The sequence below is a fragment of the Pseudorasbora parva genome, chromosome 23 (genome assembly GCF_024679245.1).
Source record: "Pseudorasbora parva isolate DD20220531a chromosome 23, ASM2467924v1, whole genome shotgun sequence".
Taxonomy (NCBI): Eukaryota; Metazoa; Chordata; class Actinopteri; order Cypriniformes; family Gobionidae; genus Pseudorasbora; species Pseudorasbora parva.
In genome coordinates this window covers 9,251,285-9,265,095 of record NC_090194.1, presented here as the reverse complement: position 1 = coordinate 9,265,095, position 13,811 = coordinate 9,251,285, and the positions used below count along the sequence as shown (strand labels likewise).

The 13,811-nt window shown below is 35.7% G+C and overlaps 3 protein-coding genes across 9 annotated transcripts in view; 2 read left to right on the top strand and 1 right to left on the bottom strand.

Moving 5' to 3' along the window:
• Window positions 1-13,811, bottom strand: part of cadm2a (cell adhesion molecule 2a) — a 604,121-nt gene that overhangs the window by 158,382 nt on the left and 431,928 nt on the right. The gene's annotated exons all lie outside the window — the stretch shown is intronic.
• Window positions 1,291-3,329, top strand: LOC137062898 (CD209 antigen-like protein C). Its single transcript, XM_067433834.1, has 5 exons — window positions 1,291-1,556; window positions 1,660-1,932; window positions 2,117-2,244; window positions 2,359-2,465; window positions 2,566-3,329. Exons 1-5 carry the CDS (start codon window positions 1,379-1,381, stop codon window positions 2,735-2,737), a joined length of 858 nt encoding a protein of 285 aa, XP_067289935.1. The 5' UTR covers window positions 1,291-1,378; the 3' UTR covers window positions 2,738-3,329.
• LOC137063130 (C-type lectin domain family 4 member K-like) lies at window positions 10,314-11,771 on the top strand. The gene is made up of 5 exons (XM_067434207.1): window positions 10,314-10,610; window positions 10,717-10,989; window positions 11,132-11,259; window positions 11,374-11,480; window positions 11,573-11,771. The coding sequence occupies exons 1-5, from the start codon at window positions 10,433-10,435 to the stop codon at window positions 11,769-11,771; spliced, it is 885 nt and encodes a 294-aa protein (XP_067290308.1). The 5' UTR covers window positions 10,314-10,432.

Here is a 13,811-nt window from a genome sequence, read left to right as displayed (position 1 = left end):
GATGTTTTAATCGCTGAAATGATGATCCCGCTGCCCCGTGAACGAACTCATTCATATCTCATTCAAATCATTCTAAAGACTCCTGAGCATGACGCGATCGGTCACAAGACACACGAGAGCCAATGACATTTTACAATCAATGCTGACGTAATGACGCAATTGGTCACAAGACATACGAGAGCCAATGCAATTTTACTATGAAATCTCACGTAACGGGCGCCAATATTTGAAATTTGATTGTGTTTGTTGATGATCTTCTGCGGATGGAGATGCTGATCGCTTTTGGGGATTTTCTTCATGCAAATCAATCGTTTGGCCTCGGAAAACTTGGATTATTTAACTTTTTTGAATAACTCGTGGATGCAGTAGTATGTTATATCCTGTGTTTTATATCATGTTCAGACAAATGGGTAGGTTTAGGGATGGGATGGGGTTGGGTTACATGTTAAGCATGTCTAAATAGCGTAAATAAATGTAAATAAAATTATGCTTGCTGATTAAATTGAAAAACACACTCCAACATGTCATAATGGCAAATTTATAAACTAATACAATTTCACCATGACAATAACATTACTAATACCCAGTGCGTCTGTGTATGACGCCAAAGGTTTCTCATTGAAATGAATGGAACACCCAGCGCGTCGAAACATGACGCCTTGGGGCACCTTTAGCGTCTTTATTGTAACGCAGAAGGCACTTGAGCATGCTTCGGTTTTTGACGCCTTGGGAGTGAGAATGGGTTGGAAATCATCAGGCCGTTTTTAGGACAGAGAAAACAGCGGTGTTCAGATAAGTAAATTGTGTGAAAAATACCGTTTTTTTACAAACGAAACTTGAACATGTTATATTACACACTGTAAACATAATCAAAGCTTCAAAAACACATGAAAAACGGGACCTTTAAAAATGTTATAGCTGCAAAGGGGGTACCAACTCCATATTAAACGCTATGGATTGAGAATGGGATGTCATTAAAGTTCATCTGCATGTAAAGGAAGGCATCCCAAAACTTTTGTAATATAGGAAATATGTAAACACATACTTTTATTTTGGATGAAATTAATTGATTTGACAGTATGCTAACCACATTCAAATTTACATTTGCTAAAAAAAGGTGCTGGACAACCACACTAAAAATGTCATAGCCTCAAGTTCACCAATCCCATTGCTGAATATTGTCACATTTGTGTTAACTTCCTATTTGTTGCAAGTTCCTTTTTGCATAAATACATGAAATATTACTGCATACACACAGACATCACGAGTACAAAAATGCACCTCAGGAGAGATATTAGTTAGTTAGGTTTGACTTATAGCTTTGTTTAATACTTCACATTTACGGTTCATAGTTAAAGTTGTAGCCACTACACTGGAAATGTCTGGGCTTGTGAATGATGGTATGGATAAAGGTTCGATGATGGATTCAGAAGACAGAATAGAGAAGGCAGTTGATATCTACATCAGCGCCGAGGCTGTAAGAGACACGAAACATAAGAAAAACACGGAGGACTTTAACACCGAAACAATGAAAACTAAAACACCACAACACACAGGTAAATGAGATTAACTACTTATACATTCACTCATAAAAGTTGATGTCAATTGTTTTAAATCAAAACAAAGAAAATAGACTATCATAATATCTGTCATCTTCAGAGAGTGATTGTGTGAGGAACAGAAGCTCCAGAGCAGCTGCAGTGTGTTTGGGGCTGCTGTGTGTTCTTCTGCTGACTGCAGTCATAGTGCTGTGTGTCCACATCCATACACTGAGCACAAACTACACTGAAGAGAGAGACCAGCTACTAAACAAGATCACCAACATCACAGAAGAGAGAGATGAGCTAATAATAAATAAGAAAAACCTGACCAATGAGAGAGACCAGCTAATATTCAAGAACAAAAACTTGACCAATGCACTTGAGATTTGTGGTAAAGTTTCTTTAGTCTATGTAGTTATTTTCTATACAGCAGACATTTTTATAGCATGATGGAGTTGGTTTGTGATCTCAGTAACTTTGCACACAACCTATGAGTTTACTATCTGTTATAAGTTACAGATAGGTGAGTGTAAATGAGAATAAAAAGCTAATATCTTAACTTGTTCTGTTAAAAGATGGATGGACTTACTATCAATCCAGTTTTTACTACATATCAAATGAGGAGAAGAGCTGGACTGAGAGCAGAAGATACTGTACAGCGAGAGGAGCAGATCTGATCATCATAAACAACAGAAAGGAACAAGTGAGTGAGAGATTGATGTGCATTTATGGTGTTCAGAAGCTAAATGAGAGATGGTCAGATGAAATGTGTATTGTCTGTTTATGATATAAATGTGGAACCGTTTCATCTGCTTAGGATATTTTAAAGAAAGTATCTGATGGTACTTTAGTCTGGATTGGTCTGACTGACAGTGAGGTGGAGGGCAGATGGAAATGGGTTGATGGCAGCTCACTGACCTCTGGGTGAGAAATCTCTGAACTGATTAATATCTAATAAATGATTCTCACAGTTAGTATGATATCACACAGAAATCATCACTGAACATCTGATGCTGATCTGTAGTTTCAGCTTCTGGTGGTCTGGAGAGCCTAATGGAGGTTCAAAAGAGAACTGTGTTCTGGCTGTGAATCATGGCCAAAGGTGGCCACAATCATTGGGCTGGCTTGATGATCCATGTGATAGAGCTTATCAATGGATTTGTGAGAAGAATATTTCACAACTCATACTGCCATAGGAACATCACACACCTTTTTTGAAACAAGTTTAAGAGTACAAAACTTCTGTAATAATTGATTATCATCTAAAGTGTTTCTTAAAGGGTTAGTTCACCCCCAAAATGAAATTTATGCCATTAATGACTCACCCTAATGTTGTTCCTTATCCGTAAGACCTCAGTTCATCTTTGGAACACAGTTTAAGATATTTTATATTTAGTCCCAGAGCATATGCAGTCTATGCACACTTTACTGTCCATGTCCAGAAAGATAATAAAAACATCATCAAAGTAGTCCATATGTGACATCAGTTGGTTGATTAGAATCTTGAAGCATCGAAAATACATTTTGGTCCAAAAATAACAAAAAGTACGACTTTATTCAGCATCAGTCTTCTTTTTTTTGTTTTCAAACCTCAAATAAAGATTCAAACGGCCATGAATCAGTAGCCTGACAAGCCAGACCCACATCAAGATGTTTGGTCTGGAAACTCACCATTGACGGCTCAATCCGAGAGGCGGGATAAACGGTTGTCTTTCAAACTCCCTCTGCACGCGTGATAGGATAGCGCTACCACCAACCAGAGCAACGAAGGTGAAGCAGAGCTCATTGATAGATTAAACATTCACCGTATCCGGTCGGCAAAACTCCGAACACAACTTCCCTACTTAAGAATGACTTCAGTACCGTTCTTTGTTCTTTTCTCAGAGAAAAGCTCAACTCCAAGTCTTCCAGAGTCGCGGTCAAAGCTGATTCGAAAGACCGCCGTTGACCAGTTTCTGTGTTTACTAGAAGCACGCAAACGCAACTCGGCCGTGGTCATTATGGCCCCGCCCACCGACTCTATACACGATGTGATTGGCTCGGCAAGAGTTAGGGGAAAACAGCTCAGAAGGGTATTGAGAGTTGCTAGACGACACTCGCTGGCAGATTAGATTTGCTGCCGCTAGGGTTCGTCTAGATTTCTAGGCTAATGAATCAGTGAATCGATCAATGATTCGGATCGCCAGTGTCACGTGATTTCAGCAGTTTGGCAGTCTGAAACGCGATCCAAACTGATGAAATCACGTGACACTGGCGATCCGAATCATTGATCGACTTACACACAGTCTCTGTGCACTCATCCGAGAGCATGCACTCATCTCACAGCGCGCAAATATTGAGTTCTCTTTCAAGTCTTGCGCTTAAACGGACAAACTCACACAAGTAGTATGTCAACATGTCCATCTTGATTAGTATCCAAGTAGACAGTCTGTATATGCTGTATATCTTTTTACACAAGCTTTCGAATAAATGTGTTTTATAGGTTTTATTATTTTATATGTGTATATATGTGTATATATATATATATATATATATATATATATATATATATATATATATATATATATATATATATATATATATATATATATATATATATATACAGTCCCTGACAAAAGTCTTGTCGCTTATCTATTTTCTAGAAATACCTGATATTAACCTGACTTTTAATTAATTCATTGGTGTTAGAAATGGCTCATATGAAAAGCTAAAACCCTCCCAAATGATGTTTAATGCACTGAAATAAAAAAATTTCACAGAAAAAAATATTTATCATTTAATCAAGACAGAAAGGTCAAATTTTGGCAAGACAACATTTTTGTCGCCTATACAGAAATGGAACAAATTTACTGCAAATACAAAAATATGACAGCAAATTAAGTTGCTGCAATGTGGTAAATAAACATTTGCATAATTTGTAATTTATTTATTATTTAAAACTTTAATATTAATGTATGCAATTGTAATGCCTTAATTTTTAGTAAAATTACAGTCATAGCATTAGCCATAAAACTTTCGGTGTTTCAGTTTTTTGGCCTTTGTTTCCTCTTTTTCGGTTTCGGCCAAAGAAATTTATTTCGGTGCATCTCTACTGAAAATGTTCTGCTCGGTAAGTCGTCAACACGCTTCAGAAGATACCAAAACTAATAGTTTCATTGTTGGGACTAAAAACCTAAAACTGGAAGCCATAAAAGACCTCGAATCATCAAAATGCCACATCCAGGTTAAAAAAAAAGAGCGCACAGAGGACAGAGCCCTACTCCTTTAATGAAATGTAGCCTATATCGGTTCAGGGTTTGTGTGTGTATAAGAGAGAAACAGAAAATGTAAGTTTTTCATTGAGATTAAATAAACTGCTTAAGTTTTATAGAGCTTGTACTATTGATTTGCATGCAGTTACACATTGCCAGTTAAAAACAAGAAAGTGGCTGGTAAAAACATTGAGTGGCTAATAGATTTTGAAATCAACCAGCCACAGTGGCTGGTGGACAAAAAAGTTAATTTCCATCCCTGAAACACACGCAAGTTTTTTTTATCCGTTTATTGCATAGACCGTAAAAAAATATGGACGACTCGACATCATCCGTTTCCGCTTGCCATATTTGAAGCTTTCAGGCGACCTGCATGGCGCGGACATCTTGGGACCGAGTCTGCGCAGTAGTGATTTCGGGACCGGAGTCGCGCAGTAGAGCGCAGGAAGGAGAGCAGGAAGGACAGCTGCGATATCAAAAGCCCGCCCACACTCTCGCAGATACAGAACAATTAATTATGTTGGTGTGAAATAAACAGTTATGGAAATGTAGAAATTAAAGCTAAAGCTCCAATCTGCTCCCAAAAATCCAGAAAAAAGTCCATTAGTGCCTCAGTGACAACTTCACTCAGAGAAGCCGTCAGTCTCAGCTGTTGATCATGACGTCACACCCCGTTTTTATAGCATCGGATAAAGAACTAAAACTAAACTTATTTTAAAAACGAACACTTGAAATGAAATCATCGTGATGATAACTGCCTTCAATGACATAAACTAACTTTGGGGAAAAAATATTTTAAGTGTAATTTTATTGTTTAGTTTGCCTCGCGTCCATTAGAAAACACAGAGGGGCGGCTATACTGGGACCGTTTACCGGGGGGCGATCAAGGCGCGAAAGCTTCAGTATCTGAGAGGGAGACTGCAGGCTTGGCTGCTTGGTTTATTGACTGACAGCTCTCCTGTCCCCATGTTAAGAGAAACTGTAAGTGCACAGGCATTGCAGTTTTAAAATAAACATGCATTGACGCGTCATTCTCAATAAACCGGGCTCTTGCATGATACCTCAAACTTTCGACTATTCCGATCTAATATGACTTCTGACATGTAAGGTTGCCAGAATATTAATCTTACACTGTTTGTTAGGCCAGAGGAGAACTGGCACCCCGACTGAGCCTGGTTTCTCAAGGTTTATTTTTCTCCATCATGCCCTGATGGAGTTTTGGTTCCTAGCCAGTAGCCACTGTCGCCTTTGGCTTGGCTTCCGCAGTTGGGGATAGGGTTGGGTCTCGATTGTTTTTTTTAACGATACTGATGCCAAACCGGTACTTTTAAAACAGTACCGGTCCCTAAATGGTGCTGCCCAACGGATACTTTAAAAAAAAGAGCCACAAAACGACTGTGGATTACATTAAGGAATGGCTTTTTATAGATTTTTAAAATTTTTATTCTTTAAATTTAACAATTTATTAAAAGTTTAAAGTATACTTAAATATATAAATATAAAGCGATACAAAACATAATTTACTTAAATTCACCGTAAAACCACCTAAGCCACCTAACCCAACTACAATAGGCCTAATTTAACATTAAATAACAGTTACAGTACTAGCAACAGCAAAATAGTCTGTAGTCTTGGTGTGCTAACAACCAGCTTCAGTTCAGTATTATTTCGCAGAAATATGATCATATTCTCTGGCTAAATATTTTAGAAAGCATTGCCTTATTGTTTCATGGTCGACACGTCGTGCCTCTCACATGATCGCGCAGCAGTCACAATAGCGCTGTATGACAGCTCAGAGCTCAGCTGTATCGGTTTTATTTCGTTTTTTGTTTTTGTTTTTTTCTTTAAAAGTTACTTATATAATGTGTATCTGATATTAATAAAACACAGTCAAAGTATAACTGTCTGAAAGGATTGTCATTTGCCACTATAGACATTAGTGTGTGTTTTTTGCTGCTACTTATGTGCATTTAAATGTATGAAACCTAAAATAAGTATGTGGTTGAAAACACAATAGTTGTGATATGTGACGAGCGCTGCCGCTGAGCATGTGGGTCTCTGACTCGCCGCCAGCCAAAACGCAAAAGCGCGCTTGAACTTAAGTGGGTGGCACCGAATGAGGAACCGAAATCTGCGTCCTGTTTCAAACTGGAACATACCGGTTATATAGGTAACGGTGCTTTATTGGCACCGGGTTTTGGTACCCAACCCTAGTTGTGGACACTAACATTTCGATCTAAGTTTTCAACTAAATATCCAAATAAAATTAATTACTAAATTAACTGTATCAACTTTGATCTGCCCACACTCTAAAAACACCAATTAATAAAATGTTGGAAGAGCAAAAAAATATATCTTGTATATAACTAATTTTCTAGTTAAGAAGACATTATATTAAGTCTGCAGAAATATATATATATTTAAAAAAAAACATTAAATGAATTGATATTTTCAAATAACTAAAAAACGCAAATCCAGTCAATATTATAAAAGTAGGCTTTTAAAAACCAACACAATATTTTACACACAATATTTTACTACGGTAAATAGATTTTTGTTTGTGCTGTTGAGATGGGCTGTTAGGAACATTTGATAATAGCCTATATCAACATTTAACAACAATAACTAAATTTGTGAAATTAGATGCCCATATTTTCGATGTCTTGTTCAAGATGGATCCTACAACACTTCTATATAGGGCCAAATACATATATAATATAAATATATAGGTCATTAACATATGTAGTTAGTTGCATTTAATCTGCCTAACTTTAATGAATAGTACAAGAGCTCATTTGACTTCGCGGAAGGATCTGTATTGCTCGTTTGAATTCGTGGAAGGATTGTTACAGATCAAAGGACTTCAGCAGTTCGCGGGTTTTACCAGCAGGAGAAAGCAGCACAGCAGTAGCAATTTTGAGGGTGCAGTTCACCCGTCAGGTAAGTGATAACGTTAATGATTAAATTGCAGACAAATGTGTCTAATATGTGGTCTCTAACCATGTTTAAGTAATAAAACTTAATTTAGTGTTAAACTATAATACTATCATGTATTTTAGATTTAATCTCCGCATGTGGTGTGCTATTTTTGTGTTATGGCCTTTCTCTCATATAGGCCAAGGTCATTGGTGCTGATTTTTATACCAGCAAATTTATTGAAGCATGTCAAATGTGTAATGTAAGCCCAATAATTTATGCTATTTATGGTTATTTGGTTGTGTTGAACTTTTGAAAAATGTCCCGTAAAATTAAGAGAATGACATAACCGCAAATACCATGATAAAACGGCGCTCGTTTTCAAGCGGGACGAATTCTAAACAGCGTAAGAGAAAGAAAGTCAGAGCCTATGCTACAATATAAGGTAAAAAACTACCTTAGTTTGCAACTTTAGTTTAGTCACACATGCAAGTAATTTCTTAATTATTGATAAAAATGTTTAAAGAGCATAATTCGATTTTGAAATTCAATTTTCCCTTTCTTTCTCCAACAGCGTTTGGCATCCATTGATGTTTTGTCGCCATTGCAAAGGTTTTCATCCAAACCAGTCAGTTCTTCTTAAGCATTACCAGTAGAAACACTGGGAAGTAGCAAAAACGCTCCACTGTATCTACTTTGTGTGTGTATAGTTTCAAAACTAAAGGTGTATTAAAGACATTAAAAGAAAAGTTTCAAGGGCTTTGGTCATTTTTTTAAATTATTATTTTAAAGAAATTTGAAATGTATTTTGTTGTAATGAAAATGTATTGTTTGTATGACAAATGTTATAAATGCAGATGATACAATGTGTTTTAATTTTTTGTTATCCTTGCTATAACATTTTATAACTAGTTCCACAGCATTTTATAAATGAACCCCCTAAACGTTTTAGTTTAATTAATTATAAAAAAAGGTTGAATAAACATATATTTTAAAGTTAAGTTTGAGCCAACTAAAAATTATTAATTCAATTAATTTCTAGAACGAAATTGAGTGAACGTAAAAAATCTGTGGAACTACACTGTAAAAAATTATTTAGAAAAAAAGTTACCTGGTTGCCTTAAAATTTTGAGTTCATTGAAATTAAAATTTTGAGTTAATACAATGAACATTTTTTGGAGATTCGACAACCTTTATTAAAATATTATTAAAAGATTTTGTAAGCATATTGGGAAATTATGTGTGTGTTATTTCTGATGACGCACTGAAACATGCCAAATTGTGCTTTTTTCATGATTTATCACATTTTTTATGTGGTTCAGATACAAAAATATTTTGAGTTTCTATTTATTAAACTAATTTCCTTCATTGTATCAACTCAAAGTTTTAATTTCAATAAACTCAAAATTTTAAGGCAACCAGGTTACTTACTTTTTTAAGTTAAACCAACAAAAAACACCACAAATTTTTTACAGTGTAGTTACTAAATAATAATTATTGAAAGCACCTGATTTTTTTTTTTACAGTGCAGTGTTGTCGCTATATGATAAATTGAAATGAGCTGATGACATCACCGTTTTCTCCAGAACGACTGTACAGACGAATCAAATTTTGTAACAATATTTTTCTCTTTATCATTGTGTAGCTGCTTTGAATCAATCATTATTGTAAAAACACTATATAAATAAAGTAGACTTGACTAATCTCGCACTTGGAAAAAAAAATTGATTCAGTATTACTCAAAATGAAAACAGTAAAATGCAATCTCAGAATATTACGCAAATCTGCAATAATTAAATATATTAAATTACACAAATATACTTTATGTATTTAATCTCACTTTATTAACCACATTTTTGTATTACCCAATCAATGATCCACTTCAACCACACTTCAATGAGCAAAAATTACTTTAGATAAAAATCACTTTTGTGTTTCTAATGTACAGGCGTGAATTTGCACTTCTTTTTTTATTTCACTTTTGATGTGAATAGGCCTTTACATTTGCCAAAAATATAACTTTTTTTAATTGTTTAAAAAAACAATTGCCCCGACACTGCACACAATTGTACGTACATAAAACTCCTAAACCTTGTGGAAAGCCATCCCAGAAGAGTTAAAACTGTTATAGCTGCAAAGGGTGGGCCATCTCCATATGGATTGAGAATGGGATGTCATTAAAGTTCATGTGCATGTAAAAGCAGGCATCCCAAAACTTAATATATATTATGTAAACACATTAATTTGGATGCAATTAATGATTTGACAGTGTGCTGTGAAATAAATTAATCACATCTAATCACGTACTAGTGTTGTCAAAAGTACTGTCTGCGATACCAAATTGGTACCGACATTTTTTAAAATGTGATGCTTTGAGTGCTGTTGAGCTGTAATCATAAACACCTCTGACTGCATTGTGCTCACATACTCATCGGATGTGCCTGTGATTGGCTACAATGATCAACGCACAACCACACTAAAAATGTCATAGCCTCAAGTTCACCAATCCCATTGCTGAATATTGTCACATTTGTGTTAACTTCCTATTTGTTGAAAGTTCCTTTTTGCATAAATACATGAAATATTACTGCATACACACAGACATCACGAGTACAAAAAAATCACCTCAGGAGAGATATTAGTTAGCTGTTTAACTTTGACATAGCTTTGTTTAATACTTCACATTTACGGTTCATAGTTAAAGTTGTAGCCACTGCACTGGAAATGTCTGGGCTTGAGAATTATGGTATGGATAAAGGTTCGATGATGGATTCAGAAGACAGAATAGAGAAGGCAGTTGATATCTACATCAGCGCCGAGGCTGTAAGAGACATGAAACATAAGAAAAACACCGAGGACTTTAACACCGAAACAATGAAAACTAAAACACCACAACACACAGGTAAATGAGATTAACTACTTATACATTCACTCATAAAAGTTGATGTCAATTGTTTTAAATAAAAAAAGAAAAGAAAATAGACTATCATAATATCTGTCATCTTCAGGAAGTGATTGTGTGAGGAACAGAAGCTCCAGAGCAGCTGCAGTGTGTTTGGGGCTGCTGTGTGTTCTTCTGCTGACTGCAGTCATAGTGCTGTGTGTCCACATCCATACACTGAGCACAAACTACACTGAAGAGAGAGACCAGATACGAATCAACATTACTAATCTTAAAGAAGAGAGAGATGAGCTAATAATAAATAAGAAAAACCTGACCAATGAGAGAGACCAGCTACTAAACAAGAACAAAAACCTGACCAATGAACTTCAATTTCATGGTAACATTTATTTAGTCTATATAGTTACTTTCTATACAGCATTTTATAGCACACAACCTGAGTTTACTATCTGCTATAAGTTACAGACAGGTGACTGTAAATAATAATAAAAAGCTAATATCTGAACTTATTCTGTTAAAAGATGGATGGACTTACTATCAGTCCAGTTTTTACTACTTATCAAATGAGGAGAAGAGCTGGACTGAGAGCAGAAGATACTGTACAGCGAGAGGAGCAGATCTGATCATCATAAACAACAAAGAGGAACAAGTGAGTGAGAGATTGATGTGCATTTATGGTGTTCAGAAGCTAAATGAGAGATGGTCAGATGAAATGTGTATTGTCTGTTTATGATATAAATGTGGAACTGTTTCATCTGCTCAGGATTTTGTTAAGAACATATCTAATGGTACTTCAGTCTGGATTGGTCTGACTGACAGTGAGGTGGAGGGCAGATGGAAATGGGTTGATGGCAGCTCACTGAACTCTAGGTGAGAAATAACTGAACTGATTAATATCTAATAAATGATTCTCACAGTTAGTAAATCATCGCTGAACATCTAATGCTGATCTGTAGTTTCAGCTTCTGGTGGTCTGGAGAGCCTAATGGACGTTCATCACAGAACTGTGTTCTGACTGTGGATCATGACCGAAGGTGGCCATATATATTGGGGTGGCTTGATGATCCATGTGATAGAGCTTATCAATGGATCTGTGAGAAGAATATTTCTCAACTCATACTGCCATATGAACATCACACACCTTTTTTGAAACAAGTTTAACAGTACAAAACTTCTAAAGCAGTGTTTCTTCAGCTTGTTCCTGTAGGACGCCCCGCCGATTTATTTAAACTAATAACTGGATCGCTCAATCATGACGTCATAAAAAATGAAGCCACCATGCATATTAGTATATGGTATCCCACAATGTTCAGGTATTCACTAGTTTTATGTACAATACAAATATCATAATTGCAGTTAAATAAGATAAAATACACATCTGATCTTATATTTAATTTAATTTACATTTTTTCATATTAAACATTGCAACAGATTTTTATCTCTCAGTTTACTGCTCTTAACCGAGAAAATTATTAATTAAATTACATTTAATATAAAATATATGCAAATAAATATGCATGGATTCATTTTATAGAAGTATTACACAAACATATGGTAATTTATATCTATTTACAAAAGTATATATCATCAAGCCTTAAATTCCTCTAATATGAGTGACTCAAGTGTCGTCTATGTTGATGATGTTAATGTGTGTTCTGAATGAATGTATTTTGTCAAGTGACGTGAACAACAACAACTGACACAAATGATTTAAAATAATTACATTAGGTCTACTTTACAAACACACACTTTCCCTGATAAACATTAGTGATAGTTCACCTAAAAATGTATATCGAGAACTATCCCTTTAAGTCTTTTATTGAGAATAGTTGCTTGTTGAGGTTGACAGTGATTTTTGTTTTATTTTTATTCTGCAATAAACTAAATGTAATATAAAACGTCTTTTTGTTTTGAATAAACACATCTACTCATTCATTGTTATTAAAAAATATGTAAGTAACGAAAACTATTACATAAAACGTGTAAAATTTTATGAAAATGTGTAAATTATTATTAGTAACAAAAAAGTATACAGTATTTATGGTTGGTAACGTCTGTTTGCACTACCTCCATTGCCTGGTTGGACTAGACAAATTGACCAAAGACGCAGATCTGATAACTAGTAGTGTGAGAATAAGACCAATGGATTACTTTTGACTGATCAAATCTGTCTTCTCTAAATCGTATTTTCTCCCATCATATATCAGTTTGGTGAGATGTTTATTTTACATTAACATGAATAAAATATTCAGAAAGTTTAAAAATAGCACTGTAGATATATTATCATATCTGAATATGTTGTTATATGATACTATGGTAACGCACCACAATAAACCGAGGTACAAATAGCATCTGCCACTGCTTACACTTGATATTAAATGTATTCTTTAATAAAAAATAAAATAAAATAATGTCAGATTACCTGTGGCAGTTGTTTACACGTAAAAATTATTGAATAAAAATATAAGCATATTGGCCCTCATTTATCAATCTTGCGTAGAAACGGGCGTAGGGCGTACACTCCTCTCACAGCCTGATTTATGAAGCTGTGCGCACCTCTGTAATCCAGATGTACGCAATACTTGCCCTTGATAAATGCCACGGCTGAAAACGATCGTCATTAGAATAACACGCCCCTATATTCAAGTCTTATTTTTCATATTGAGAAGCGTGTGCATCGTTCAAGACTCAGTTTAGAGACCATGCTTTTCCTTCTAACACAACTGTTTGCTAAAATTCATAAAGAAATATTAACGCTCATCATAGTTCAAATCGCAAGTTTCACCCACAGTCAGGTGATTGACTAGCCTAGAAATCTAGACACACCCTAGCGGCAGCAAATTTAATCTGCCCGCGAGTGTCGTCTAGCAACTCTCAATACCCTTCTGAGCTGTATTCGCCTAACTCTTGCCGGGCCAATCACATCGTGTATAGAGTCGGTGGGCGGAGCCATAATGACGACGGCCGAGTTGCGTTTGCGTGCTTCTAGTAAACACAGAAACTGGAGAACGCCGGTCTTTCGAATCAGCTCTGACCATGACTCTGGGAGACTTGGAGTTAAGCTTTTCTCCGCTTCACCTTCGTTGCTCTGGTTGGTGTAGCGCTATCCTATCTCGTGCAGAGGGAGTTTGAAAGACAACCGTTTATCCCGCCCCTCGGATTGAGCTGTCAATGGTGAGTTTCCAGACCAAACATCCTGAT

Bases quoted from the DNA above. Each gene is read 5' to 3' on its own strand.
- LOC137063130 (XM_067434207.1), top strand. From the start codon at position 10,433: ATGTCTGGGCTTGAGAATTATGGTATGGATAAAGGTTCGATGATGGAT. The intron at 10,611-10,716 runs GTAAATGAGATT...TGTCATCTTCAG, and splicing joins TAAAACACCACAACACACAG to GAAGTGATTGTGTGAGGAAC. The intron at 11,481-11,572 runs GTGAGAAATAAC...CTGTAGTTTCAG, and splicing joins GGCAGCTCACTGAACTCTAG to CTTCTGGTGGTCTGGAGAGC.
- LOC137062898 (XM_067433834.1), top strand. From the start codon at position 1,379: ATGTCTGGGCTTGTGAATGATGGTATGGATAAAGGTTCGATGATGGAT. The intron at 1,933-2,116 runs GTAAAGTTTCTT...TTCTGTTAAAAG, and splicing joins CAATGCACTTGAGATTTGTG to ATGGATGGACTTACTATCAA. The intron at 2,245-2,358 runs GTGAGTGAGAGA...TCATCTGCTTAG, and splicing joins TAAACAACAGAAAGGAACAA to GATATTTTAAAGAAAGTATC.